At 43.2% G+C, this 26,860-nt stretch overlaps 1 protein-coding gene across 2 annotated transcripts in view; it reads left to right on the top strand.

Annotated features, from left to right (window-relative positions):
• Nucleotides 1–26,860, top strand: part of RBM20 (RNA binding motif protein 20) — a 1,470,922-nt gene that overhangs the window by 996,002 nt on the left and 448,060 nt on the right. For both annotated transcript variants that reach the window (XM_044055714.1, XM_044055715.1), the window contains exon 3: nt 11,563–12,775. In XM_044055714.1, the coding sequence (XP_043911649.1) occupies nt 11,563–12,775 (1,213 nt within the window). The remainder of the gene's footprint in view (nt 1–11,562; nt 12,776–26,860) is intronic.

Consider the following 26,860-nt stretch of genomic DNA (forward strand, 5'->3'; position numbering starts at 1 on the left):
ATGCATATTGTGTATAGGTGCATATGTTTGCACACACACAACACTGAGGTGTATAGCAATGAATGCTATGTGTAGTACTCTGGTTGCTGTAACTGGATGGGGTGTAGTACCATGATCCATCATCATGCAGAATCATGTGGTCACTCAAGGCTACTAATGTGTGCCAGACTGGCACCTATCATGCTGTACCTGAACTGCAGTACCATGGCTACATTCACGATTTCACAGCCAGTTACAAGGGTTTGTAAGGTGCCCAATAGAGAGCATTGCCTAACATGAATGTGTTGTGTGTTGAAGAGTGTCGCACCACCCCATGATAGGCCTCTACCCCTCAGGTATATTATGTGTGCTGTGTGGATGACATTTGGGATACTGGAGTGTGACCTTACAGTGGATGTCTGAATACGCCATGTGTAGCATATTAACATGTACTGCGTATGACAAAGTTGTGTATGTTGTGTGCATGTGTATCGACTCTGCCTATCCAATGTCCACTACAGTGTAGCCACAATTGTTTTGGATGCTCTGTGTATTGCATGTGTTTGAGGCAACTACTCACATTACTGAGATGTGCATAGTCTCACAGCAAACATGCACAGCATGCATTATGCGTAGGTGTGTTACATGTGTACATGGCCTACACCTCACCTATGTCATGCACATTTTATTTGCAATATTAAATGTAGAACACACTCACCAGCATGGGTCTGCTGCCTTGCTGTCACACCAGAGGGACCTACAAGGATATGAGACAGTTTGTCAGTGGCAACAACTGTAGCATTGCTAGTGTGGGTTTGCAGTCTTACAGTAGTACAATGGTTGACAGTCACAGGCCTACAGATTATGTTCCAAATTATCAGGATTGCACAACACCAGGCTCCACATCTTCTAACTACACAGTACACATCTCACATATGCACGATCTACCAATAGAGGTAACAGTAGTCTACAGATATGCCATGTTACCTGCACGCTCCATGTGAACCTGCTGGGTGGCTCCAACCTCCATGATGATACATGTCTGCTGTTGTTGTTGTTGGCCAGGAGCCACCAGGCTCAGGGCAGCTCCTCCACTCTGGTGAGGGGGGTGGATGGTAACCCCACCATCTCTGGCAAGCTGTTGTCTATGGACATCAGACGCATGCTGCCAGATATGTCTAAGTAAATCACTGCAGTGATGGCGTACCTGCTCATATGTCCGGTTATGCATGCCTTTGTCATTTACCCTACGGACAACATCTTGCCATATTGCAGTCCACTCATGCTAGTCCTGGCTGGTTCTTGAGAAAAGCAGGGTATAGTGCTGAACCAGACTGGTTGTTATTACTTCATCCTCAGCAGGACTATAGGTTGGTTGCGATGGTGGGCCATGACTCTGTAAGACAATGAAACAATATGTGTGAGCAAGTCATGTGGCACACTTAACATTCTACAGTACAGATATCACTGAACTGCCATATATAGCAACCTACTGGCTGTCAGAGGATACACACTTTCAATGCCACATATCAGTGCTCAACCCACAACTGCCTGACAGTGCCTGGCATGCTCTATATATTAAATTATGTTCTGCTCAGCAACAAAGAGAAACCAGTATGTAAGACTATACAACAGTACATGGCACACTGTATGCGACACAATGCACCACCTAGCCACTGGAGGTATATATCAAGCTAATGCATAACGAAATATGTCATCCATTGCAATGATTGTAAAGTCCAGTTACAGTATTACCAGTATACCACACTAGTTGTTGATGGCAAACCCCTGTGTAACATATGTGCATATTTGTGAATATAGATGGCATACTACTGTACGTAACACACATATGACTGAGGGCATGTTACAGGCATACCCACACACACATCAGACATACATACAAGACACAAAGGTATGGCAACCCAGATGAGCTTTACCTGTGTACCATAAAGTACTGTGTGTCAGTACTTACAAAACCTTATGCCTGAGGTATGTAATCTGTGAGGACTACAGGGAACACACAAAACAGTGGTTTCAAGCAATGTGGACATACACCATACTGTGCTGTTTAGGCTTACAACTTCAAGTAGTACTACAGTTCATACGGGATTTGGATTCCCCAGCAGTACCAATCAATAAGCATACATGTACTGCTTTAGCCTACAATGGCACACCCCAGTTAACACCAAGGGACTACGTCAGACCATATGCCATACTGCTTTTTCTGCCTAGCAATATCATACACATCTTTTGCTGGGATCAGAGCTAGGACACAAAATACCATGACAGAAACAGTTTCCCACTAAGCTATCCCACATATACACAACTTTGACACATTCACCAACACATTCACCATCACACTCAGTCAATCTCACATAGCAATTATTGCAACAAGTGCATGTGGGTGTATATTGGTTCATAGGTAGGTAATAGGCTATTGGCCCTAGGGCCTATAGAAGCCTAGCCATATGGTACCCTGGCCTTTGACACTCAAGTAATTTAATTTCATGTGCCCCCATCAAGCAGAGCCACAGAGGTGATTCCCGGGGTGTATTTCCTATCTCCCATCCAATCATCAGGATTATTCATGATGAGTGCTAATGAGGAGCTTTGTTTGCTATTGACAGGTAGTTTGTTCCAGAGTATGGGATGTCGCTGAGATAGGAATCTATCCCACCAGCATGTTCTGTTTATTGAGGTGACAAGGTTTAGGTCCCTAGAGCATGTAGTTCGTAGGGATTGTGATCTGTTTACGTGGAGCATGTCCAACAGCTCTGGGTTTGACATAGCTTTGTATGTTAGGCAGAGGTCACCTCTGGGTAGGCAGTATGCAACACAGTCTAGCTGTGGTTTTGTGAGACGGTCTGCATAGGGCATCTGTTTGAGGCCAGTAATACTCTTTGTGAGGTATGTCTGTGGCCTTTCCAGTTGCTGTAGATGTCTTGTGAGGTACATACCAAAAGGGGCATTGTACTCTATAATGGGTTTTATGAGTGATGAGTAGAGGGGAACACTGACCTCTTTTTCCCTGGATGACACATCTTTTGTGATGAGGTGTGTCATGTAGACAGATTACATGACTAGTGTAGCACTGTGATTATCAAAGGTGAGACTACTGTCCACATGTGTCCCATGGTCTCTTATCACACTTTCAGTGTTAAGTAGACTACCACCTATGTGGTAGTTCATGGGTACAGAGTTTTTACCAAAAGGGATGCCAATGCATTTTTGACATTGAGCTTATGGCCATGGCTTTGTCACCAGGCATCTGTCACAGTAAATATAACTCTGTCTCTCTCTCTATATATATATATGTGTATATATATATATATATATATATATATATATATATATATATATATATATATATATATATATATATATACACACACACACACATACATATAAACATCCATTGGTGTACATATAAATATACATATAGGCACATATACAGTCCACCTTTCATGGTGGGAATATCAATTATGCAAAGGTTGTGAGGTATACAGTTATGTAATAATATTGCACAGTCTTGTGCAAAATGCATTGAAGGTGTTCTTAGCCCATGTAGCTTTAGCAGGCCTCACTGGCTGCAACAGTGAAAACCTAACAAATCACACCCACAGCGTTAAACCACCACTTGTCATATACCAGCACTGTATGCTGTCTTGCTTGCCACACACTACAACCTGCATACAAATATGCACATAACAACCTTCACCAACATATATATGTCCACCCTTCACAAACAGTTGCAGTATGTCCCTTGCTCTATGCTCATGTACAGATGCTAATATATCTGACACAGATATATCTCTCCGTACGTGTGTGCCATACACACACAAGGTCCACACAGTTGTAAGTCCATGGACCTCACAGCTGACCTGTTGGGCCTTGTTGCAACATGAACAGGTGTCACATGTGAGCACACAGTAATATTAGAGGGTGTATATATAGCTGCAAATGCTAGATTAGCATACTAGCCTGGTACAGCAGTTGCCAATGCTAAGCTACACGTTAATATGACTATCATGCATGTGTTACTCTGTCACATCCATGTTTATATAGCTATATGCTCTACTCCCCCAAACAGCCATTGTCCACACTACTGTACAGAACACACATAACATGGATCAGATGTTTGACATTTAATGCTGAGCTGCATATGCCACAGTTATGTCCCACTGCACACAGCTACACACTGATTTGTCCATGGCAGTAGTTATGCAGGGCATCTGTGCGTAGATATGTACTGCTGCCACATATGGATGTTTCAAAGTATGTAGAGTACTCTTCAAAAACATCTACTACATGCCAGTAAATACATATCTGTTACATACCTTTCCTTTGTATGTGCTGGTAGTATTATGTTCCGTGTGTCTTTGGCTTTTTTTTCTGTTGATGTGGGTGTGTCTCTGTCTCTCTCTCTCTGTCTCTCTTTGTCTCTGTCTCTCTCTCTCAATATCTGCAATGGAATGATTGCGTGTGGGGGCAGCAAGTACAGTCTGCTTTTATAGGTATCTGCACATGTGCACGTGATGGCCTCTGCACCAATTGGTGGCCACCATTTGGTAATTGCATGCAGCCTGCTGTGTGGTAATTGCAGTACTCACTGTCATAGCAACCCAATGCTATAAATTGCTAAGTCAGGTAGGCATAGCCCTTTCAGCTTTCCAAAGTGGGGCCCATGCTTGTTTGCTGTGGACACCATTGTTTAAGTCAGAAGGTTGGTATAGTTCTTATATCTGAAGCTAGGGGTGTAGCCAGTGATTTAAATGTTATACTCACACCTGAATGTTGCCACTTCCAGTACACAGTAGTCAGTGTAGAATTGTACCCACCCCTACAAATGCTAACACAAGATACATGGGAGTATGTCATTTATTTTCTACTTATACAATTGACTGCCATGCAAAAGTGGTTATTGAGATGTATTCATTTGGCACATGAACTGTTTGTGAACTGCTATACTGTGAATATTAATGTACTCACTTCTGCACAGTTTGTGCTTTTTTATTGTTGACATTAGCACAGGATGCTCAAGAAAACTGGACAATTCCAGTACTAAGTATGCCTACCTACATCCTTGGTAGACCCTGAACACAGGTATATTGTACATTTGGGTGGGGATGCAGACATACAGAGAGCATTATGTATTATTGTGTGAATGTTATCTTGCTGGATTTAAAGGGTTGCTGTGTACTTGTTAGTTTTGCAAGGCAACTGTGGATCTATCCAGATGGTAGCCAGACGTTAGGCTATTATTCTCTGTCTGTACAATGCACAGATCTTTTCAGCACTGGTACAATGGCATTGTTACAGTCATTTGTTACCAGTACATGGCTACATCCTTTGGTATTTCAGTGTTGTACTCCTACATAAGGGTATGGTTGTGGAACTCCTTCCAAAGCTATTTGCACAGTGTGTAACAGCAGAAAAGCTGATATGCCTGTGTGTTTCTGCCTTGGCCAGGCCTCTGAAACACTCAGGTACATATTTTAACAGAGTGAGGTAAAGGTAGGTAAAAGTGAGGTACACCTTGAAAATATTAGAGACAGTAAGTGGAGACTTCGAGACAACCAGTGCATATGGATTACTACACCTTTTCTGAAGTTCAAGTGGTGTCTAACTCCTACATATTGTCATTATTCATTAGGTGTGATACCCCACCTTTCTGCCTAACGTCAGTACTTTTCAGGGGATTCAGATGGACACAGCTAACATATGTTTCAAAATCAGGGACATCCCTGAAATGTAGTCACAGTTGGGATGTATGTCCTCTGCCCTAATCAGATATGCCACTGTTTGTCCTGCTATGATACTGTGTGGGGGTTGTAAAGTGCTGGTGTAACATTATTTACTGCTCGAATGGCTGGTTCTCTTATCACAGTCATGTAATGCAATTCCCCAACAACTGCTGGTAAAGTTCCACAGAACAGGTTTTGTGTTATGGCATTCCTATCTTTCCTTTACATTCACTCATTCTGATGCATGATATATCTATTTCAATAACAACCTGCTGTACATCTACTGTGGCTTAGTGGTACTTCATGCAGTCTAGTGTGTCCAAGGTCTGGGGTTTGAGACTGACAGAGGTGTTTTATTTTGCTGCTGAACAGAACAAGGGCCCTCACATGCAGGGTGACTAAGGCACTTTTAAGCAGTTGTAAGTGGGTTTGCGCATGTTTGCCCGAAACTTAGCAATACTTAGCTAAGCGTACACAAGCGCACACTCATGTAAACCCTCTAACTACTGCTTAAAAGTGCTTACTCCCACTAACCCTCATGCTCATTTCTTTGAAAGAAAAGAAATTAGAGAGATAGGAAAGTGGTGAAAAAGGGGCACAAAGAGGGAAAGACAGTAGGGAGAACAGCTCAGGATGTGGAGGACGGGTGTAGGGAAGGACTATAGCTGCCCAATTCTTTTACAGCAACAGCTGTGCATATGCAATAATTTTGCAGGGAAATATGAAACCTTCCAACCCTGAGAGAGGGGTGAGGACAACAAAGTATGTTGCACTGCCAATTAAATATCAGTTTATGTGTCCAGCGGACATGTGTGCAAAATGGGCAGCTATGTATGGAGCGTATTTTTTTTTTTGGGAGCAGATTGCCCTTTTTTTTTGTCAGGTGAGAGTGGAATGTGGGGTAGGGGAAGTAGGTATATTTGGGGAGGTAGGTTGGGGAGGTAAACAGACAAGACAAACAAGATGCATACAGGGGCGGAATATGACACATGTGGTGGGTGAACACCATTGATGGGGAAGGATGTTTGGAAATCGCAAGCCCATGAGCCCACAGATGGCAACAGTGAAACTGAGATCCCCACCCATGGGCAGTCACCACTGCACCTTCACAGCTCAGAGGGTGGCTGTGCTGGGGGATGCATAGGAGGGGCAGGCTCACCTGTGAGTCTCGCCACTTGTGCCTCAAGCTGACGTAGAGGATCAGCGACAGAACGCTCGATCGCCCTACGCACCACAGCCCGGACTGTTCGGAGGTTGATAGGTGGCCCTCCTCTGCCCACACTTGCATGGAGGGATGAGCCCCATCCCCTGCAGCGCTTCCACCCAAAGGTGGCACAGGACCAATGGAGGAAGAGGTCCCAGGCTGGGCACTGGACCTACTGGTGCCAGGTGCCATCACCAGCTGAGGTGGGACAGGTGGGTCCGCTGGGACTGGCCTTCCCATACGTTCTATGTTTGGGAGGATTTAATGAAAATATGGGTTAGTAACAGTCAACAGCATTCCCAATTAGTTATAACAGCATGCAGGAGTATTCCCATTAACCCAACACACCAGAGTTCCAACAGTTGAACAGCAAGCATAACACATGCATATGTAGAACAACAGTGGACATTACAACAGCATGCAGGTTTAATTGATCACAACAGGCCACCAATATTGTGGTATTTGGACAGGGCACATGCATCGAAATAAATGCAGATATTTATAAACCAATAGCTCATATGTCCCAACAAATGTTTTGAGATTAGACATATCCATTGAGGTGTGGAATTGCATTTTGTATGCACATACAGTAGGGTGGAAAATGATAGCTCCATTAACAACTTATATATCCTTCTAGTTTACACTACATTCCTATTAACTGCAGTTATATGTCCCCTACATGTATTATTACACTACCCAATTGTCCTTAAATTGGGAAATGAATTTTGCTAGATCTTTACATACATGGGCTGTATCTGACATACAAACTGTCCAGGATGTGATGTTACTGCTACATATTTTGTGAGTTGCTCAGACACACTACTGCTGAGATGGTACACTGACAGCTCTACTTTCCTATACTTATCTAGATATGTTTAGGTGAAATTAACAGTTATATGTTAACAGCTCCCTACATTTCTGCCAGCTCAATGACATTTCTGGGGAACACAATACCAAGCTACTCATGTGCCAGATTAACCTGTACATGCTGGGCATGAACCAACAGTTGGGGACTGTATATATGCTTAACAGCTACTGGCACTCCCTTCATCCACTTTATATGGGCCTACCCAAGTGTGGGTTGATAGCGCTTAATACAACAGTATTATTTCTATAATGCAAGAGTACAACATATCAAGGAAAGTGACTCGGACACACTCCAGGAATTATACCTTTATTAATTACATAACACACTTTTCTAGAGTCTCTCTCATTTATTTGATATAACAGTGCATGCAGAAGACTTATTCAAGACTTTTAATACCTTTATTAATGGGTTACAACACTATTTTTCAGGCTCTCTCACTTATTTTATATAACAGTACATGCAGAGAAGTTATTCAAGACTTATTATACCTTTATTATTGGGCTACAACACTTTTTTCAGGCTCTCTCACTTATTTTTATATTACGATACATGCAGAATAATTACTAACCTTCCTGGTGGCGCAGCCTATCTGCATAGGCTTGCTGATTCGCAGCAAGGACACCTGCAGCTGTGAAGTAAATGAAGTGATATTGAGACATACCTATCCATAATATAGACTACAATGGCAATTCTTACATACTTCATTCCATGGCTACCTACTCAGTAGTGGGGCATTTTCCATCCCATGGGCTCCTGTATCCACTGGTTCAGTCGGTCCTCCTTGCATCTCTTCAGGTCTGAGTAGTGGTGTATGATCTGCTCACTAGTCCAAGGGATGCCTGTGGCACTGGTGAGATCATGAGCTAGACGGTTCCAGGCTTCCGCTTTGTATTAGGTGCCCTGGAACTGGCCCTGCAGGAGTCTCTCCTCATGATTATGGACGAGGAGCCAAACCATTACTTTTGACTCCTCAATGCCCCAATGTTGCGCTCGAAATCGAGAGCCCTCTCCAACACCGGCCATGCTGACTGCAGATGGGAGCTACAACCAGTTCTGGCAAGTATTCCCGCCTATGGAGCTTAAATATGCCTCATTTCCCACACTTATCTGTGATTGGCTGGTTTTGAAAAAACTCAGCTAAAAGCACACCTGCTTAGCAATGGGTAAACTTCCATTGATATGTATGTGTGTGTTGAAAGTGCATGCATATGAAAAGCTGTCATGGCTTAGTGGTTCAATACTGTGATTATGGTGTACAGTATCCCGGGTTCACGCCTGTCATTGCTTTTTCTTTTACTACTGGCCAGACTGGCTAGGAGGTGTGGCTGTGTTTTGCCGACTTTGCTCAACTTTGCCCAGTCTTGCTCTATGTTGCCCAACATTGCTCTACATTGCTCTACAGTGCTCTATGTTGCCTGACATTGCGCTAGTTAGCGCGTTGCGCAGCTACGTGCAAACATGTTCTGGCTGCGCTAGTTTGCGCGATTCACAGCTCTGCGCAGCTCTGCACAAAGCTATTGCGCTAGCTAAAGCAGTGCTAAGCTATGAGCAATTATACTTAAATATGCTTAATACTTGTAAACTTTGCTTAGCAGTGCTTCACATTGCTTAAGATACGTTACTTATGCATTCATCAGTATGCATAACCAGTTCACCTTCTTATATATATATATATATATATATATATATATATATATATATATATATATATATATATAAAATTCGTTCACTACTACATAGGCCATTTCAATGCTTTTTACTAAAACTTAAATGATAAATGTCAGGAATTATTTTTATATACAGATTTCCAACAGAAAATAGAAAGGGGAGTGGTGGGACTCGAACCGGGAATTCCTCCTCTTTGTGCGAAGGCTCTACCACTGTGCTATTGCTATTTTGCTTTATTTGTTTATAAGTTTCTTATTATCCTCTTCAATGTCTAAACTGCTACCTGTAGCTAAGCAATGGGCAAACCCGCGCAAACACGAGCAAATGCGGGCAACTATATCGGGAATAATTAAAAAAAATGTTTTACATTTTATAATTGTACTGGGGTTTAGAATGTGGGGAAGTGTAGTGTTGGGTATGTACACATTTGAGCGGACTCACTCATGTCAGTTGACATTTCCCAATTGAGAGACTTGCAGGGGCGTGGATTTTTGGACTGCTCGGCAGTCCGACATGCCCCCTGCACTCATGCATGCTCCGTGTTAGCTTTAGAGTTGTGGCAGCACACCCTCATGAATATGTATGGTGCGCTGATGTCTTACTCTTAGACTGCAGTTTCCGTGTATGACTAACTTAGTCTTACATGGAAGGTTAGTGAATCCTGGGGTATGTCTTTGTGTGTTAAACAAATGGGTGAGCTGATCAGAAACAGATCCTTTTCGGAATGACCAAGGTCATTCAAAGACAAGAGAAATACAATGCTTAAAATATTTTGCCACCATCCTTAATGTCAACATGAAATACATACCATAAATAGTATATAGCTCTGTTTCCCACAACATTGTGGATAGTGGAACAACATTTACTACTGGATGTCTGCAACCAGCATGTAGCTGCAGTTATATCCAGTACTGTACTTCTAGAATGGAATAAACACCTTAATCTAAGAGTCCATCTCTACATTGTATTCTGGCTTGACGTCAGAAAAAATCCATTTTATTATATAGACTGATACTCTCATCTTGGTTTACTAGTCAGTTTCTTTGCATCCAACCTTTTCTCTGTGGAATTCTGCTACAATAATGGACACCGTCCATTCTCAGAATGGCCTCTCAGCCCATGGTAGCATCTCTCATAACTCATCTGTAATTCTGTGGAACTCACTCCCTGCATGCTATAAAGTATTTCACACCACAGTTTTACATTTGTCTTCTTAGTGAGAACAGCATCTTTGTCTTATTACCTGTTAATTGTTCCACACTGTTTGCGCAATGTCTGGGATGAAGTATCTCTTTATTGTTCTTTGCACATTGCATTCAATAGCACAATATACAGTCACAACACTGCCTTCTTACAGCAGAGTTTAGAAATATAATAACACCCATTTGTTAGCCAGGTAGGGCCGCTGGACACACAGTCCTTTTTCAGGAGCATGCCTAATCAAGTGTCATGCTCAAAGTTAGACATTAAGCAAATGATGTCACAGGGAATCAAACTCTGTACCACAGGAACTACAACTTACAACCTTAACCATCCTGATGCAGTTTTATGGACTGTTTGTCATATAAACACACTAAAGCTATCCATTGGCTGTACTACAAGAAAAGAATAAAGTTAAATTCCATGATTTACAAGAATACCCATATTCCATTTTTATATCTTTACATTTTATAGAAATAGTCATCCAACAAACTCAGTGTTTTACATAGGGTTTACAATACACAATGGAGTAGCATAGGAGTTGGTGTTCATTATATTTAATGTATACTTGCTAGTCTAGAATACCGTGTGTTTTTACGTTATATAGCATCAGACTCAGTAGTGTTAATTCAGTTATCTTCCTGTGTTTCTTTTTCATATTTTCCATCTATTGCTGTACTGCTTTGAAAATAACTAATTTAAAGAATTTATGTCTTTACTGTGATTTGCTTAGGCAGGCCCCAAACTTAGCAGTCATGTCAACACCTACGGTTGCATGTCTTTCCAATTGGAATGCCTACGGTTTCATGTTCTTCGTGTAATGTTACATGTATATAAATGCAATTGATCTCATTTGCTTACTATTCCTGTGAAGTAATTGGCCTTTTTCTTTATTGTAGAGGAGCAAAACGTTTGGACAAGACTTTTCAATCTGTCAACGCCAAGCAGAGTGGAAGGACCCAGAATCCCCTGCTTCCCTCTCATGCCAGCCTCCATCTTGCCCAGCTGCAAGCCCAGCTCACACTACAGAGGCTAAAACTGGCTCAGACAGCAGTCACAAGTAATCCTGCCGCTGCAACAGTTTTAAATCAGGTCCTTTCCAAAGTGGCCATGTCTCAGCAGCTTTTTAACCCTCTGAGGGCTGCTTCAGTAATAACTGCCCCTCCAAACCAGCCTGGTGGACCTCCATTTGGACCAGGGATGCCAAATGCAGGATTTCAAGCGAGTGGATTACCTTTTCCAGCACAGAATCCAACCTTGGGACCATTAGTTGTAGGAGGCTTAGGCTGCAATCAGAACATGCAGAACCATAACCCCAATGCAACCATTTTGAATCCTTTTGGAGCTGTTATATCCCAGGCATCCAACCAGCAGACAGCTGTTATGAGTTTGGGTAAACCTGGACCTCCTCAGGTTCCTGGGGGATTTGTGGAATTTAATAACAATCTCACTCTACCAACTAGCCAAATGTGCTCAGCTGATGCAGGCCAAGTTAATACGCATGTCTTTCCAGCTGGAATGCCTACGGTTTCATGTTCTTCTGCTTTACCAGTGAAGATATCTGAAGGACATTATGTCTCTCCAAACCATATGAAAACTGTAAACCAACCTGGATTTCAAAAAGACATTTTTGTGCCAAATTCTCAAGGACAACCCATATTAGGAATGCAACCTTTGGCATTTGCTGGTGAACAACCCATTAACACATTTCAGCACATCAACCAAAAGGATGTATCACAAAATCCAATACCTGGAATGGCTGCAAACCACCAATGGGAAAACCCTATGAGCTTCTCCCAAAATAAGTCTGATGCTATGCCTCTTTCCAATAATGTATGGTCAACAGGTGATGAACTGTACAACCCTGAAGAACCAACATCTGACTCAAAGGTGAACATGACATATCCATCTCCATTAAGCAGACAGTATCATGGTAATCAACCATTTTCATGTAGCCAGCAAAGCAAAAGTGAGGAACAGATCACAGGAGGAACATCTAATTTTCCATTGAGGGTACTACAACCTCATGAAATAAATGACTTCAATGGCACAACACCGGCACAGCTCCCTCATGTTTGCTCAATATGTGATAAAAGGATCTTCAATTTGAAGGTAGGTGTTTCAAAAAACAGATATGTATATGCAGATACACACACACACACACACACACACACACACACACACACACACACACACACACACACACACACACACACACACACACACAAATATATATATGCTTGCACACGCATGCACACACGTACACATACACATTCATGTGCACACACACACGTGCATACATGCACACACAAATACTCGCACACACAAACATACATATGCACAAATGTACACAGACATATGCTTTAGTGCAGATACAGAAATTTACACAATTAAATATTTTTCCACAAACTGCAGAATGTATTCATGTTGTCAATGCTGTAATTTTTTAAAAGGATTTGGTGTAGTGCCACTACATATCTGCAAATATAATTAATTGCATTGCGCACTGAAATCTGTTTTAAGTGGAAGTTAAAGATGGGCCCATCAAATGACTTGGACCCAGCTTTTATGAACCTCATTCTTCCAAAAAATATACAGATTTGCTATTCAGCCTGATCTGTGAAAATTGAAAAGCACTATTTTTTTACAAGGACGAGAATCTTATTCCCTGTCACATATGTGGTGCTCTCTCTATGTCCCCTAGTTATATATTATAATCTGAGGCTGCATTACCTTATGTTACAGGGAAAATATCCATTTTCTCTCTTCTTCCAGTTTATGACGTCCTGAACTAGTATTATTTAAGCAACATAGTATACCACAAAAGGGATATAGAAGGGCTTCCTCAAATGCAAAAATAGTGTTTTAAACAACTGCTGCATCATTTCAATGTACCTTTTTGAATGTTGATTGTGTATAGAGAGTTGGTGAAATCTTGTTAACCAAAAAATGCACTGGAGAACTGTACTGTTGACTTTTGTTCTTATTAGTAATACTGGTTCATGCATCTGCCTGACTGTCTCCATTGTTTTATTACTCATATTACATTGTTATTGACAGTTTATCAGAGCAGGACATAATGGCGAAGCTTTCATTTATAGCACGTATATGATGCAAGTACATATAACAAAAAACAATATCGCTACATGAGCATGCATATTGAATGCATTAAATTCAGTCCACACAGATACCTTAATAAAAGGATACAAGAACATGGATCAAGTCAAAGCCCTTTCACTATACTCGGTATCCTACAGACTGCTAAGAGGTTACCTGTGTCTGGCATACAAGGCATCCTCTGTCCCAATACCGATAGATTTATTGCATATCAGCAATACTCGGTGCAGGGATCTAAGCCTCTTTTGCAACATCAGCAGAACGGTTGGAGGGACAGGTGTATCTTGCAGAGGATACTACTCTCTGTAACAGACTCAACATCCATGTAAAACAAAGGTCAGCCCTGTCCATATTCAAACATGATTTGAATGTATAGATGGGAAACAGAAAATTTATCCCAGGATTGCCCCCTGTGCTACTAATGGACAGAGACAGCTCCCACATGCTTTATCTCATGCATGGGTCCCACAGATTATTAATGGTATGATCCTAGTTATTCTCATTAGGGGTAATATATAATTATCGACCATGGGATGGGTGAGGCCAATATCTAACCAAATGGGGTAGGTTAATTCAAGCACAAAAAGGGAAACTGGCTAGGCTTAAAATGGCCCACAAGGGCAACTAGCCTAGTTCTTACCTATGAACATATGAAGCTATAAATGGAAACTCCTCTGTAGTACATTTATTATAGATTTTAACTGAGGATGAATGTGGCATTTCCAATATTCATGCAATTTAATTTGTCAGACTTCACAGAGTAATGTATAGCAGTTTTCCCATCTGAAGAACTTTTGTTAAAATTCTGATATTATTTTGTACCTGTTAAACCTTTGCACTTCTTCCAGGATTAAAATGTTCTCTACAATTGCTCCATTTCCACTTTTTTGTCCCAGCCAGTGCTATCCATATGTGATCAGATGGGTAGCTAACTGGCTCACTAACAGAACTTGCTCAGTCAAAATAGGGGAAGCTACTTCAAGTAGTAGACATGTAACGAGCGGCGTACCCCAGAGAATGGTCTTGGGGCTCCTGCTGTTTGGGATATACTTCTCCAAGGTGCAAGCCAAAACCAGAGGTCTATGGCTGACCAAGTTTTCAGATAACTGCAAGCTGGGCACTGCCATCAACTCCCCTAGTGATGAAGACATACTACAAGAGGGTCAAACCAAGACAAATGACTGGTGCCAGAAACACGGCCTCAAACTAAACACCAAAAATGCATCATCATCATCCTCCTCTTTGGGGAGAGTGACGTCTCCACAAATTATCACATTAATAACAATTTCCTAAACACACAAGCAGTTGTGAGCGACCTGGGCTCTCAACTTGACAGCAATCTAACTTTTGACCACCATGTTACCTTGATTGTATGGAGAGCTTTCTACATGGCTTACCTCATTAGTAAGGGTATTTTTTCCAGGAACAAGGAAGTCATAACTTCCTGTATTCCTCCCTTATCAGGCCCATCATCAAGTATAATGCCCCTTTTGACATGTACCTCGCAAAGCACATGCAGCGGCTGGAGAGACCACAGAGGTTCCTGACCAGGAGAATCCAGGGCTTCAAAAATCTATTCCACATGGATAGGCTAAAAGCCCTGTCTCTCTACTCTGTCTCATACAGCCTCCTCAGAGGTGCACTATGTCTGGCAAACAGAGCAATCTCTGACCCCATCTTGATGAAATTGCTGCATATCCACAAGCCAAACTCCACTCGAGTGACCCTCACGCAAAACCTCAACTTGGTCTGTGACATCAATACCACTTGGTGGGACAGATTTGTCTCCCAGACACTGCCCCATCTGTGGAATAGACTCCCTCTCCAAGTCGAGCAGAGTACTTCATTATCCCTCTTTAAGAGGAACCTGGATGACTGGATGGGAAATAGAAAATACACTTGTGGGATCCACCCGTGTCCCTGCTGGACAGGGGCATCAGGTGCTGACTTGTGGGAACATGGGATAATTTATTGGCAAACTTATAAGGGCCTCAGGGTGTTATGACCCTGTGATCATATGATCAATGTCTGTATATGCTGCTTTCCTTTATTGTTTTCTTAAAAGCCACTCTTCTGTCCTCTGTCTTTGCACCTGAAGGGTAATATACCTTTCATTTTCTGGATCCTTCCTACAAAAACAAGTATCAGTCCTTCCGAACAGCAAGTCACCTGGTATCCATATGCCATCTTTTATACTAAGCACTCCCTCCCGATATTTTCTAATGGTTTAGAAATGTTAACTATCTCCACAGCATAATTTTCCTCATGCCATATCTCTTTTCCTTTATTTCAGTCGTAGTATAAATGTGACCGACACACCCATGATTGCTGTATCACTATGCATGACCTTTTAAAAGTTATATAGACATACACAAATACACACACATAATATTTAACATGTAGCTTGTACCTCTATATATAGAACATGGGTAGTTTTTTGTTGTAAACCTTAATGATGCTTTGCTCCACAGTCCATCTCTTATGTGAAAATGAAGTTTTCTGGAAGCCTCGAACCACTTGGGACAGCATGCTATTTCAGCTCAATCACAACATATGTCACCTGTCACATTTCTCCATACTCAGGTTAGGAGAAGGGGCAGATGAATGTGGCATTTGATGGCTGAGAACTGCTGCCTTATATAGTGTTTATAATGTACACTTAATTCATGTGTTGAAATATTTGTTGTGAAATAAGGTGGTGTAATTTTAATAAATGAGAACTGCTTAGCTATGGGTAGTAAAAGGCTTGCACTTGACCAGTAATGACTGTCCAAGATGGTAAACTCAGAGAGATTAAATATCACTAAGGGTAACTGCAACATTTCACATGGCCAGTACCACTTAATGGCATTATAAAACATAAGTCACATTTTAATCAGTACTATATATGAATGAATTCTTAGACAGTTCATTTTGTTGGTTGCTAACATTATGTGTTTGCCTATAATTGTGATATCGTACGTGTTACATAACATCCTAACACGTATTCATAGGTTCACAGATATTCCAAGACCACGGAGTCTTATGACCATATCTACTCTGTCAGTATCTTCCCTCAGCCCACACAGCCTTTCTCTAAGAGAGTCATAAATTTGTGAATACCCATTTGGTTATCAAGCCTATGTTTAAAGTTACACTGCTTAACAGGCAGGGGTGGTTTGCTCCAGAGGTGTGGGATGCACTGGATTATAAATCTGTACCCTCTGCTGTGTTTTATTTGTCGTTGTTGACGATTTATGTCCCTGGCTCTAGTGTTGGTGAAGCCATTGGACTTGTGGAGAAACAGGAGCTCCAAAACAACTAGGTTTCTAATGATGTAGTACATATGAAAACGATCTCCCCTCAAAAGTCTAGTCTTAATATTGTAAAGCTTTTAGTGCAGAATCACTTTGTTTAGTGCTCTATGTTTTTGCTTGCTGTAGCTTTATTTTAATAGATACCGCATTTTAAATCTCATAGGTTTGCCAACATCTTTGAACTTCCTTTTTTCCTTTGTGTTCTGTAGCACACTATTCTCTCAGTGTTATGTTCATATTCATTTCACTATGTTCATTATCTGTTGAATGCCTTTCATTAAGTGTTGCCTTAACTGTGCCATTTAACCAGATGTTAAACTCAACATCCAAAAAAAGTTAATACCAGAATTTTGAAAGTTCACTTTTAAATAAACACAAAAAAATGAATCAGAGAAGTGCATTCAGAGAGGCTTGTAGGCAACCAATGAGATATTTCCTTGAATTATTTGAATTTTGCCAGCTGTGGCGCAGACTTTGTGTGTGCAGTTATTTGTGTGTATGGGTTAAGGGGAAGGATAATTTGTAAAATATAGATAAGAATTACATGACCACAGCATAGGATCTGTTTATAGCAGATGTATACCTCTTAATTCTCTATGATTTTGCAGAACATTCCAAGTTTACCTCATATTTTTGACATGCCCTCATAAAACTGTTGATATTCTGGTAAATAACTAAGGATCAAGTCAGTCAATAATGCCAACTATTAGAGTTTTATACTTGCATGTTGGTACAAAACTGTTCTATTAACTTTTATAAGTGAATTAGAGGAATATTTAACACTGTCCCCAGTTTTGTGTCTTTACCCCCTCCCCTTATTTTGGCTATGTGCAAATTTCATAAGCAAAGAAGCTGAGAAGCATGGGCAGACATCTGCAAAAGTTGATTTTATTTTTTTGCACAGAAGAAAGCGTCTTAGAGTCTGTTCCTTTGGAACGATGCAATGAAAAAAGAGCATAGTCCAGTCACTCCCTGCCATCACCCTGCCTTCACAGATATTAAGCTCAGTAAAATAAATTATGTCAGGTTTCAGAGGCTAAAAAAGTATAAATTGGCAGCACAGAACATAAATGAGCCAATGTCCTTAACAAATAGAAGAATCTATCAATGTGTTCATAGACATATTTGAGGGAGATGATAAATAGTAGGTCCCTTATATATTATGTTTAGGATGGGGTAAGCATGTACTTCTATAATAGCAAGTTATGGTTATATTTTTCTGCTACTCTTTCCTGGCAGAACATGAGGTTGAGAAATGTGTGAAGTTCAGGTATAATTTATATGTAGTACATGGAGCGTGGTGATTATGTCCCAATATTCAGAAAGAGATATATCGGTTAAGTGCTACTATAGAGAGAGACTCGATCTTAACAAATGTTAAGGTCGGGTCTCTCTCTAGGCAGTCAAATCTGCCAGTACTAACCAACAAAGACAGTGGCAGCATAAAAAACAGATTTGTTTCTACCTGCTGTCCATACTGGTAATGTTCCCCTCACTTCCTATTATAAATGCAGAAAATTGCTGGGATGTGTGTTCAGCTGTATTTTCTGAAGAATGCAAAGTCTGAAAATGAAATGTCTGTCATTATTTAGTGGTTTGTCTGAAAACTTTTAGTTATGTACTCACCATAACTTCAGATGTTTGGGATCCATCTCGCCTACATTCTGAATGATGGGTTCGGAGCCGATCCCTCGGCTCCAGCACGCTTATGCCAAAGAGCGAAGTCTCTTACTGGCTGAGCTTACCATATCCCAGGATGCACCACTACCAGTCCCCCAGATCTAGTTTGTCCGCATACATGCACACATGCATACCCTGCTTATATAACATCGTCAGATGAAACAAGATAAAACAGTAGAACTCAAAACCGCTCAATCTCTTCTGATCTCCAAGGCAGGGGAAGGAGGGTGGGTATTAGGAATGTGCGAGATGGATCCCAAACATCTGAAGTTATGGTGAGTACATAACTAAAAGATGTTATGTGATCCTATCTCGCCTACATTCTGAATGATGGGACAGCGTCCCTAGCACCTGAATCCTGGGTGGCTCACTGGAAAACACTCCTGAGTACCGTGGAACCAAATGAAGCTCGTCCTCTAGATGCCACATCCAATTTGTAGTGGGAAATGAAAGTGTGCGGATTGGACCAAGTAGCCGCAGCACAGATTTCCGATATAGCGAGCTTGGAATGAAAAGCTATAGAAGTAGCCATAGCTCTGGTAGAATGAGCCTTGATAGATGTTGTAAGTTGTTTATTCGAAGAAGAATAAGTCTGAGTTATGCAATCTCTGATCCATTTTGAGATAGTAGCTTTTGTGATGGTTTGGCCCAGTTTATTATCTGAGAAGGACACAAACAACTGGTCTGACTTACGAAGTTGCTGAGTCCTGTCTAAATAGAAGCGTAACTGCCTGTGAACATCCAATTTATGAAGAGTGTATTCTGCTTCATTGGAGAATTTTGGGAAGAAAACCGGTAGCTCTAGAGATTGTTGTAGGCAGAAACTAGAACAGACCTTTGGGACAAAGGATGGATTAGGCCTAAGTGATACTCTATCCTTGTGGAAAATCAAGTACGGTGGCTTAATAGACAGGGCTTGAAGCTCTGAAACTCTTCTTGCCGAGTAATTGCAACTAAGAAGGCAGTTTTCCAAGACAGATATTTTAACTCGCATGTAGCAGCCGGTTCGAAAGGGGAGATGTTAATGCAAGCACCAAATCAAGATCCCACGGAGGTGCAGGATGAAAAATTGGTGGTCTTAATAGGTTCGCACCTTTAATGAAAGTTTTGCATAGTCTGCTGCTCATCAAAGGAGGATCCATGGATTCGTGGAATTTAGAAATAGCCGCTAGTTGGACTTTAATAGTTGAGACGGAAGATCCCTGATTAAACAAGGATGTTAAAAATTTCAAGACCTCTGGGACAGGAGCAGTGATAGGGTCTAAGCCCTTGAGTTGAGCCCAGATAGCAAACCTCTTCCACTTACTAAGGTACAATTTGTTAGTGGTGGGTTTGTGGGCGAAGATAAAATGTGAACCACTTCCGGGTCTAGAGTGTGCCTTCTAACTAAAGTCGGAAGTGGAGGAGCCAAGCTGTCAATTTCAAAGATTGAAGGGACTGATGTCGAAGTCCCGACTGATGGATTAGCAAGTCCGAATCAGGTCTAAAGTCCACGGATCGTCCACTGCGCTTCTTCAGGTAGGAAACCACACCTGACGAGGCCAGTACGGGCAATCAGAATCATTGAAGACCCCAGTTGAGAGGCTTTTGAATAACTCTGGGAAGAAGCGGAATGGGAGGAAAGGCATAAAGTAGCCCTGTTGGCCAAGGTTGTGCTAGAGCATCCATGGCTGGTACTCCCTGATGTGGGATCAAGGAGAAGAACCTTTGGCACTTGGTGTTTAATGGAGTTGCAAATAGGTCGCAGCACGGCCCCCATCTCCTGAAAACCTGAGCTGCTACGGTGTGGTTTAGAGACCACTCGTGAGGAGAGAGAATTGTCCTGCTCAATTTGTCTGCCAATATATTTGACTTTCGGGATGTGGGTCGCTACCAAGAAGCGGTTGGTAGCTACAGCCCATTCCCACACTCTCATGGCCTCTCTGCAAACGGCGTGAGTTCTGGTCCCTCCTTGTTTGTTCAGATACCAAACCACCGACATGTTGTCTGTGTGGATGGCGATGATGCCCTGAGGAAGAAACTTGTGTAAGGCTTGTAGGGATAGAAGTACAGCCCTCATCTCCAACACATTGATGTGGAGAAGAGCTTCGCCTGGAAGCCAGGAGCCCTGAACTAGCCTGCCCAGACAATGCCCCCCCCACCCTATCTGGGAGGCATCTGTCGTCAGGGTAACCACTGGAGAGGGAAGAACAAAGGGTTTCCTTGATCCAAATTGGATGTCTGAAGCCACCAGCGAAGGTCCCTTTGCATATATCCGTAATCATGATGTGATGATTGAGGAAGATCCTGAAAGGACCATTGCGTTGACAATAGCCACTGAAGAATCCTCATGTGCAATCTGCCAGAGGGACTAAAAGAACCGTGGCAGACATTGAGCCTAGAACTTGTAGAACCATCCTGGCTGGGGCTTTGGATCTCGAGATCAGAGCTTGAACTTGGCCCTGTAAAGTTTGGATCCTTTCGGCAGGAAGAAAGACGCGCATCAATCTTGAGTCTATCTCTGCTCCTATGAACTTTATGCGTTGAGAGGGCAGCAAGACAGACTTTGACCAATTGAATGTAATCCCCAGGGTAACACCCAGGGAGATGGTGGCTTTGAGGTTGTCCATTAGTAGATGCCTGGTGGTGGCAGTCAGGAGCCAGTCGTCCAGATAGGGAAACACTTGGAATCCAAGACTTCTCAGGTGAGCCGTCACTACTGCCAAACACTTGGTGAACACCCTGGGGGCTGTGGTGAGACCAAAGGGCAGAGCGCAAAATTGGTAATGACTGACTCCCAGGCTGAAGCGCAGATACCTCCTGGACGCCTGATGTATCGGTATGTGATAATAGGCGTCCTTGAGGTCTATGGAGCACATCCAAACATCCTTCTCCAACAATGGGAGAATGGATTGTAACGTGACCATTCGAATTTGGATTTCGTGATGGATTGGTTCAGTCTGCTGAGATCCAATATTGGTCTCAGGTCCCCTGTCTTTTGGCACTAAAAGAACCTGGAGTAATTTCCTGATCCGATCTGGTCTGTGGGGACCGGTTGGATGACTCCTTTTCTAGCAGCTTTAAAGCTTCTGGCTGCCATTTCCCTTTGACTGGGTGGTGGGTCCGGGATTCTTTTGGACTGTGGGGGAGTATGTGAATGGGATGGTGTAACCTCCGGCAATGATCCGAAGCACCCATCTGTCCTGAGTGATTGACTCCCAGGCTTTTAGGTGCTTGGCAAACGACACCCGACTGGCTCGAGCAGCACAGCCGGGCAATCCCTCATGACGTGGGAGGCTGAAGAGCCACGAAAGGACTCATGGTCTCCAGAATTGCGGGCCCTCTGCCGCCTCTGGGACGGCGTCTCCCTGAAAAATTTCCCGCCCTCTGCCTCTGGAAGGGATTCTTCCTGCTGTTGGGAGAAAAACTTACGGGATTTGCGGAACCACATTTTCCCCTCCTTTAGCCTTGGGGTAAGGCCGAAAGGGAGTGGAATAACGGCACCTACGGCAGATAAAGTTTTTCCCTCTTGCTCACAGCGGTAAGGGTGTCTTTAACCTTGGGTCCAAACAAGGAGGACCCATCAAAGGGAGCGTCGGCGAAGGAAGACTTGAAGGCCTCCGCAAACTGACACAACCGGAGCCAGGCTTGTCTCCGTAGAGCCACGCCTGTGCCTGCGCTCTACCCGCCTTCGGCCGCATAGGAAATGAGCCTCATGGACGAAGTTAGAAATTGACGTAAGGATAGCCAACTGAGAGCTAACCGACTGGGCTAGCTGCTCAGGTAGGTTACCCGAGAGGGAATCTGACAACTCCTTGACCAGATCCCTCTGAAGCCTGGTAAAATGTGCCAAATAATTCAGAGACCTTAAAGTAAAGGCCGCTGAAGTCAGGGTGCGCTTCCGCACCTGTCCATACTCCTAGACTCCTTATTAGGAGGATGGATGGACGTTGAAGCCTCTGCCACGTCCTGTTGTGTAGCAGATGCCACCACCATGGCATCTACAGCCACGCTTTTAGTGAGGAACTCCTTCTCGGGGGGAGCAGACAAAAATTTATTTGGACGAGAAGGACTGGTTCCACGGTATCTGGATGTTCCCACCCTTCGACAAACTAAATCCAGAAGCTCGTCAAGGGCGGAGACACCCAGGAGGCGGAGGGCTGAGCCCCAAAGGCCTTGAGGAGCACTGACTCGTCAGTAGAGGGGGTTTGGATATCCAGCCGCCTCGTTGTTTGAGGATCTCTAAGATGTCTGCAAAGGAGACATCATCCGAGGACGACTGGGACCCCTCTGCATCATCCAGATCAGTGTCTGAAGTAATAGACTCGGGGAGTCCACGTGCTTCCTCTTGCACGATCTCTTCCTTGGGGTTCCTCCGAAGACAGCTCAGAAGAACCCTCAGGAGGAGGGGAACCCCACTGGGGTAACCTCAGGCCCCGGGCTCCACTGACTACGGACAGGGGAACTGCCAAAGACCCAGTCTCCACTCCTAGGGAAGGTGCCGGTAAAGCCGGGAGATGGCAAGAGGACTTGGCCAAGGCACTCCTCATGGCTCTGAAAGCCGGACCCCAGAATCCTGGGAGTGTCCGGTCCCTGAGCCGTGATAGTGACGGAAGACCCAGCAAAGCACCGAGGGGAGGCTCGAACCGAAAGCATAGGTCCCAAACATCACCCCGGGTCCAGCCGAAGACGCCCGCGTACCAAACTCGGACCCGAAGGCCGGGTTGGAGTAAGGGTCGGAGCCGACCCTGAGATCTCCATCGGCTCCAACAGCACCTGCTCCGACGGAGCAAGCAGTCGGAGGAGGAATGGCAATGGGGTGGGCCAGGTCATCGGCTCAAGCCAACTGGGTCGGAACCAAACAAATTTTGGAAGACTGGGGACTGGAACAGTCTTTGGAGCACCCTGTCTATATCAGAATCTGACATCCTCAAGACCGAGAGGAAACAGAACGGGTCCGACGCCTCTCCAACGGCCCCAAAGGGCTAGGGGACCGGCTCGAGGCGACTCGATGAGTATCGGCGCCGAGGAATACACACCAGATTCCATCGGTGCCGAGGTGGACTTCGCGCCGAGGAGGAAGTGTCTGAGCGGAACCTTTGTCGGCTCCGGAGCAGTGGAGCCGATTTAAGATGACCCGCCTCGATGCCCCAGCTATCGGCTCCGGCCAGAGGAGTCGATACTGGTGGCATCGAGGCAGACCGTTCACCTCGGCTCCAAGTCCTTGGAGCAAGGAGAGGCCTGCCTTTGTTTCTTAGCGATCGGATCCGACGGACTGGTCGGAGCCGACGCCTTTCTTTGGCTGGAGAAGGAGAGGATGCCAAAGCTTCTTCGAAGAAGGTTTAATTAATCCCTTAAGAATTAATTTATTTTTCCTCTCCTGGAGGACCCTTGAGGAAAAAGCGTGACATACACTACATGATTCCTGTAAATGCTTTGCCCCTAAGCAATACACACATAGCGTGTGATCGTCCGTGATGGACATTTTGAAGCTACATTTTACACATTTCTTGAAGCCCGAAGGCCTAGGATTCTGAGACATTATAGAAATTTTCAGAAAGTAACTGTAAAGAACACTGGTGACAGACCTATAATAGGCTTACAGTTTACACTCGCAATACTCTGAGTTAGTTAAACACAGCACAAACTCTGTAAATGTAATAATTTCTCTCAGTAGTTCCTCTTTAAGGAAGAGAAATATAAGTGAAACAGAACCAAGTCACCTACAAATAAAAAGACCGGAAAGGCCTTTCCAGACAAGAGGTACTCCTAGTCCACACTCACAACACAAGAATTCACCAAGTGAATTTTGTCAAACACACTCAAAACACAAGAATAGCTGTTAAAACAGCTTTTTGTAGAGAATGAAGAAAATCCTGACAGAAAAACTAGTGAAATAATCACTACTTAACTCAGCCAGCTCGAGACCACGTCTTCACTTGTTAGCGGCAAACGAGATCTGGGACTGGTAGTGGTGCATCCTGGGATATGGTAAGCTCAGCCAGTAAGAGACTTCGCTCTTTGGCATAAGCGTGCCGAGTCGGAGCCGAGGGATCGGCTCCGAACCCATCATTCAGAATGTAGGCGAGATAGGATCACATAACATCCATATATTTTATGAGGAATAATAAGCCAAGTAAATGAGGCAAAAATCTGGACATTCAGAAAAGATCTGGACACTTGAGAGGCATGACAATGTGAATATAAACATAAGGGACTGTGTTACACTGCCTTTCTGACAGTGCTGAATAAGTGCTTTACAGTTTTGAAAGTGGGCAAAACACTTAAGCACGTTTTTCTTTGTTACTGTTACTAGTAGCACGTGGAGCAGATAAAGCTCCATGCACTACAAAGAATTATGAATGGGCCTCCGATCATAACCTTTAATTATGTGTTCTCAAAATGGAAGCCAAGATTCAACTCTCAAGCTTTGCTCTCAAGGTGAATTTCTTAGTATCCATGTCTTGAACACATAATAAGCAGGTTAAGATCATAGTCCTGATCATAATCCTCTACATTTAAAATGAACAAGCCAGTTCATTCATAGTCCATAAGGATATCTTCATAAAGTGCAAATTAAATTAAATTATTAATGAACATGAGTACGTAAGATATATATATATATATATATATATATATATATATATATATATATATATATATATATATATATATATTTTATCCAGATGTAAACCTCTTAACTACATACTAACAAGGAGAAATTAATAGTAGGCACTAAACAGCCTATAATTGCAAAGTACCTTGCTAAGGAAACAACTCCTATACTTTACAAAGAAAAAAAAAAGCCCCAAACCAGGCATGTCCAAGGGTCAGCTTCCGGTGATTTCTCCTGTCCACCTGGTGAATCTGGGCATACTGGGGCAATGCAGCAATTGCCTCATGTACACAGATAACCCTCTCCTCCTACCACCCAACACTACAACCTGTGAGAGATGCACTTACATAGCCAAAATGGAAGCAAAGCTCTCTCCACCCAAGATTGTGCTAAACAGTCAAGAGGAGAAGGTTAACACCCACACTACACCTCAAGCAACACATAACCCTTCTAAACCTGCACCACCAACACCCACATATAGCAACACTAAATCCACATATGCAGAGGCCCTTAACTGTAACCTGCCCAAGCAACAAAGACCTCTGAAGCTGAAACGCAAACAAACACCAATCACAACCAATGTGTCACATAGTTCACAACACCAGTGTGCCACCCAGCAACAGCCCCTAAGGCAAGACAATGTACCTAACACTTTAGTCATAGGTGACTCTATAGTCCGGCACATTGATGTCCCTCTCACCAGGTTGAATAAGGAGAAAATTACAGTCAGCTGCCTGTCGGGTGCCAGGATCCACCACATAACGCATGCACTCAAGTCACTCCACAACAAGTACAAATATGACTCTGTCATTGTCCATGTCGGAGTGAATGACTTGAGACATACCTCCCTGGACTACATGAAAAGAGACATGGAAGAGCTCTCGGATCATGTGGCCCAGGCAGGTATGACCCTAGCCCCTAGTAGCATCCTGCCTTCGCCCAGAATGATACCACAATATAAGGATAAAATGATTGACTTCAACAATTGGCTAAGCTTATGGTGTCATTCAAAGGGGATCCAGTATCTGTCTGCCTGGGATGACATGATTGACAGACCACGGTGCTTTGCCAGAGATGGTCTGCACCTGTCGCCCCTGGGATTCAGGTTACTGGCTAAGGCTCTTGCCACCCCTATAGTGCCTTTTTTAGGCAAAGTTCAAAGGACAAAACCACCACCGTAACAGGTACAAGCATGCAAAATCTGAAGGTAATGCTACTCAATGCTAGAAGTCTAAACCTCAAAATGCACTCTCTCGAGGCACTCCTAAAAATGGAGAACATCGATATCTGTGCAGTAACTGAGACCTGGTTCAAGGCTCCAGAGAGCACCCCTGCAATACCAGGCTACAACTCTTACCACACTTTTCGGCCACCAAACCAGGACCGAAACACTAAAGGTGGAGGAGTGTCAATATTCACCAAGGATATTCACACCACCTGGCTAGTTGGCCAACACAATGTGTCTGAAATTCTCCAAGTGCAACTAACACTAGGTAAGACTGCAATCCA

The sequence above is a fragment of the Protopterus annectens genome, chromosome 14.part0 (genome assembly GCF_019279795.1).
Source record: "Protopterus annectens isolate FY-2018-M chromosome 14.part0, PAN1.0, whole genome shotgun sequence".
NCBI lineage: Eukaryota > Metazoa > Chordata > Ceratodontiformes > Protopteridae > Protopterus > Protopterus annectens.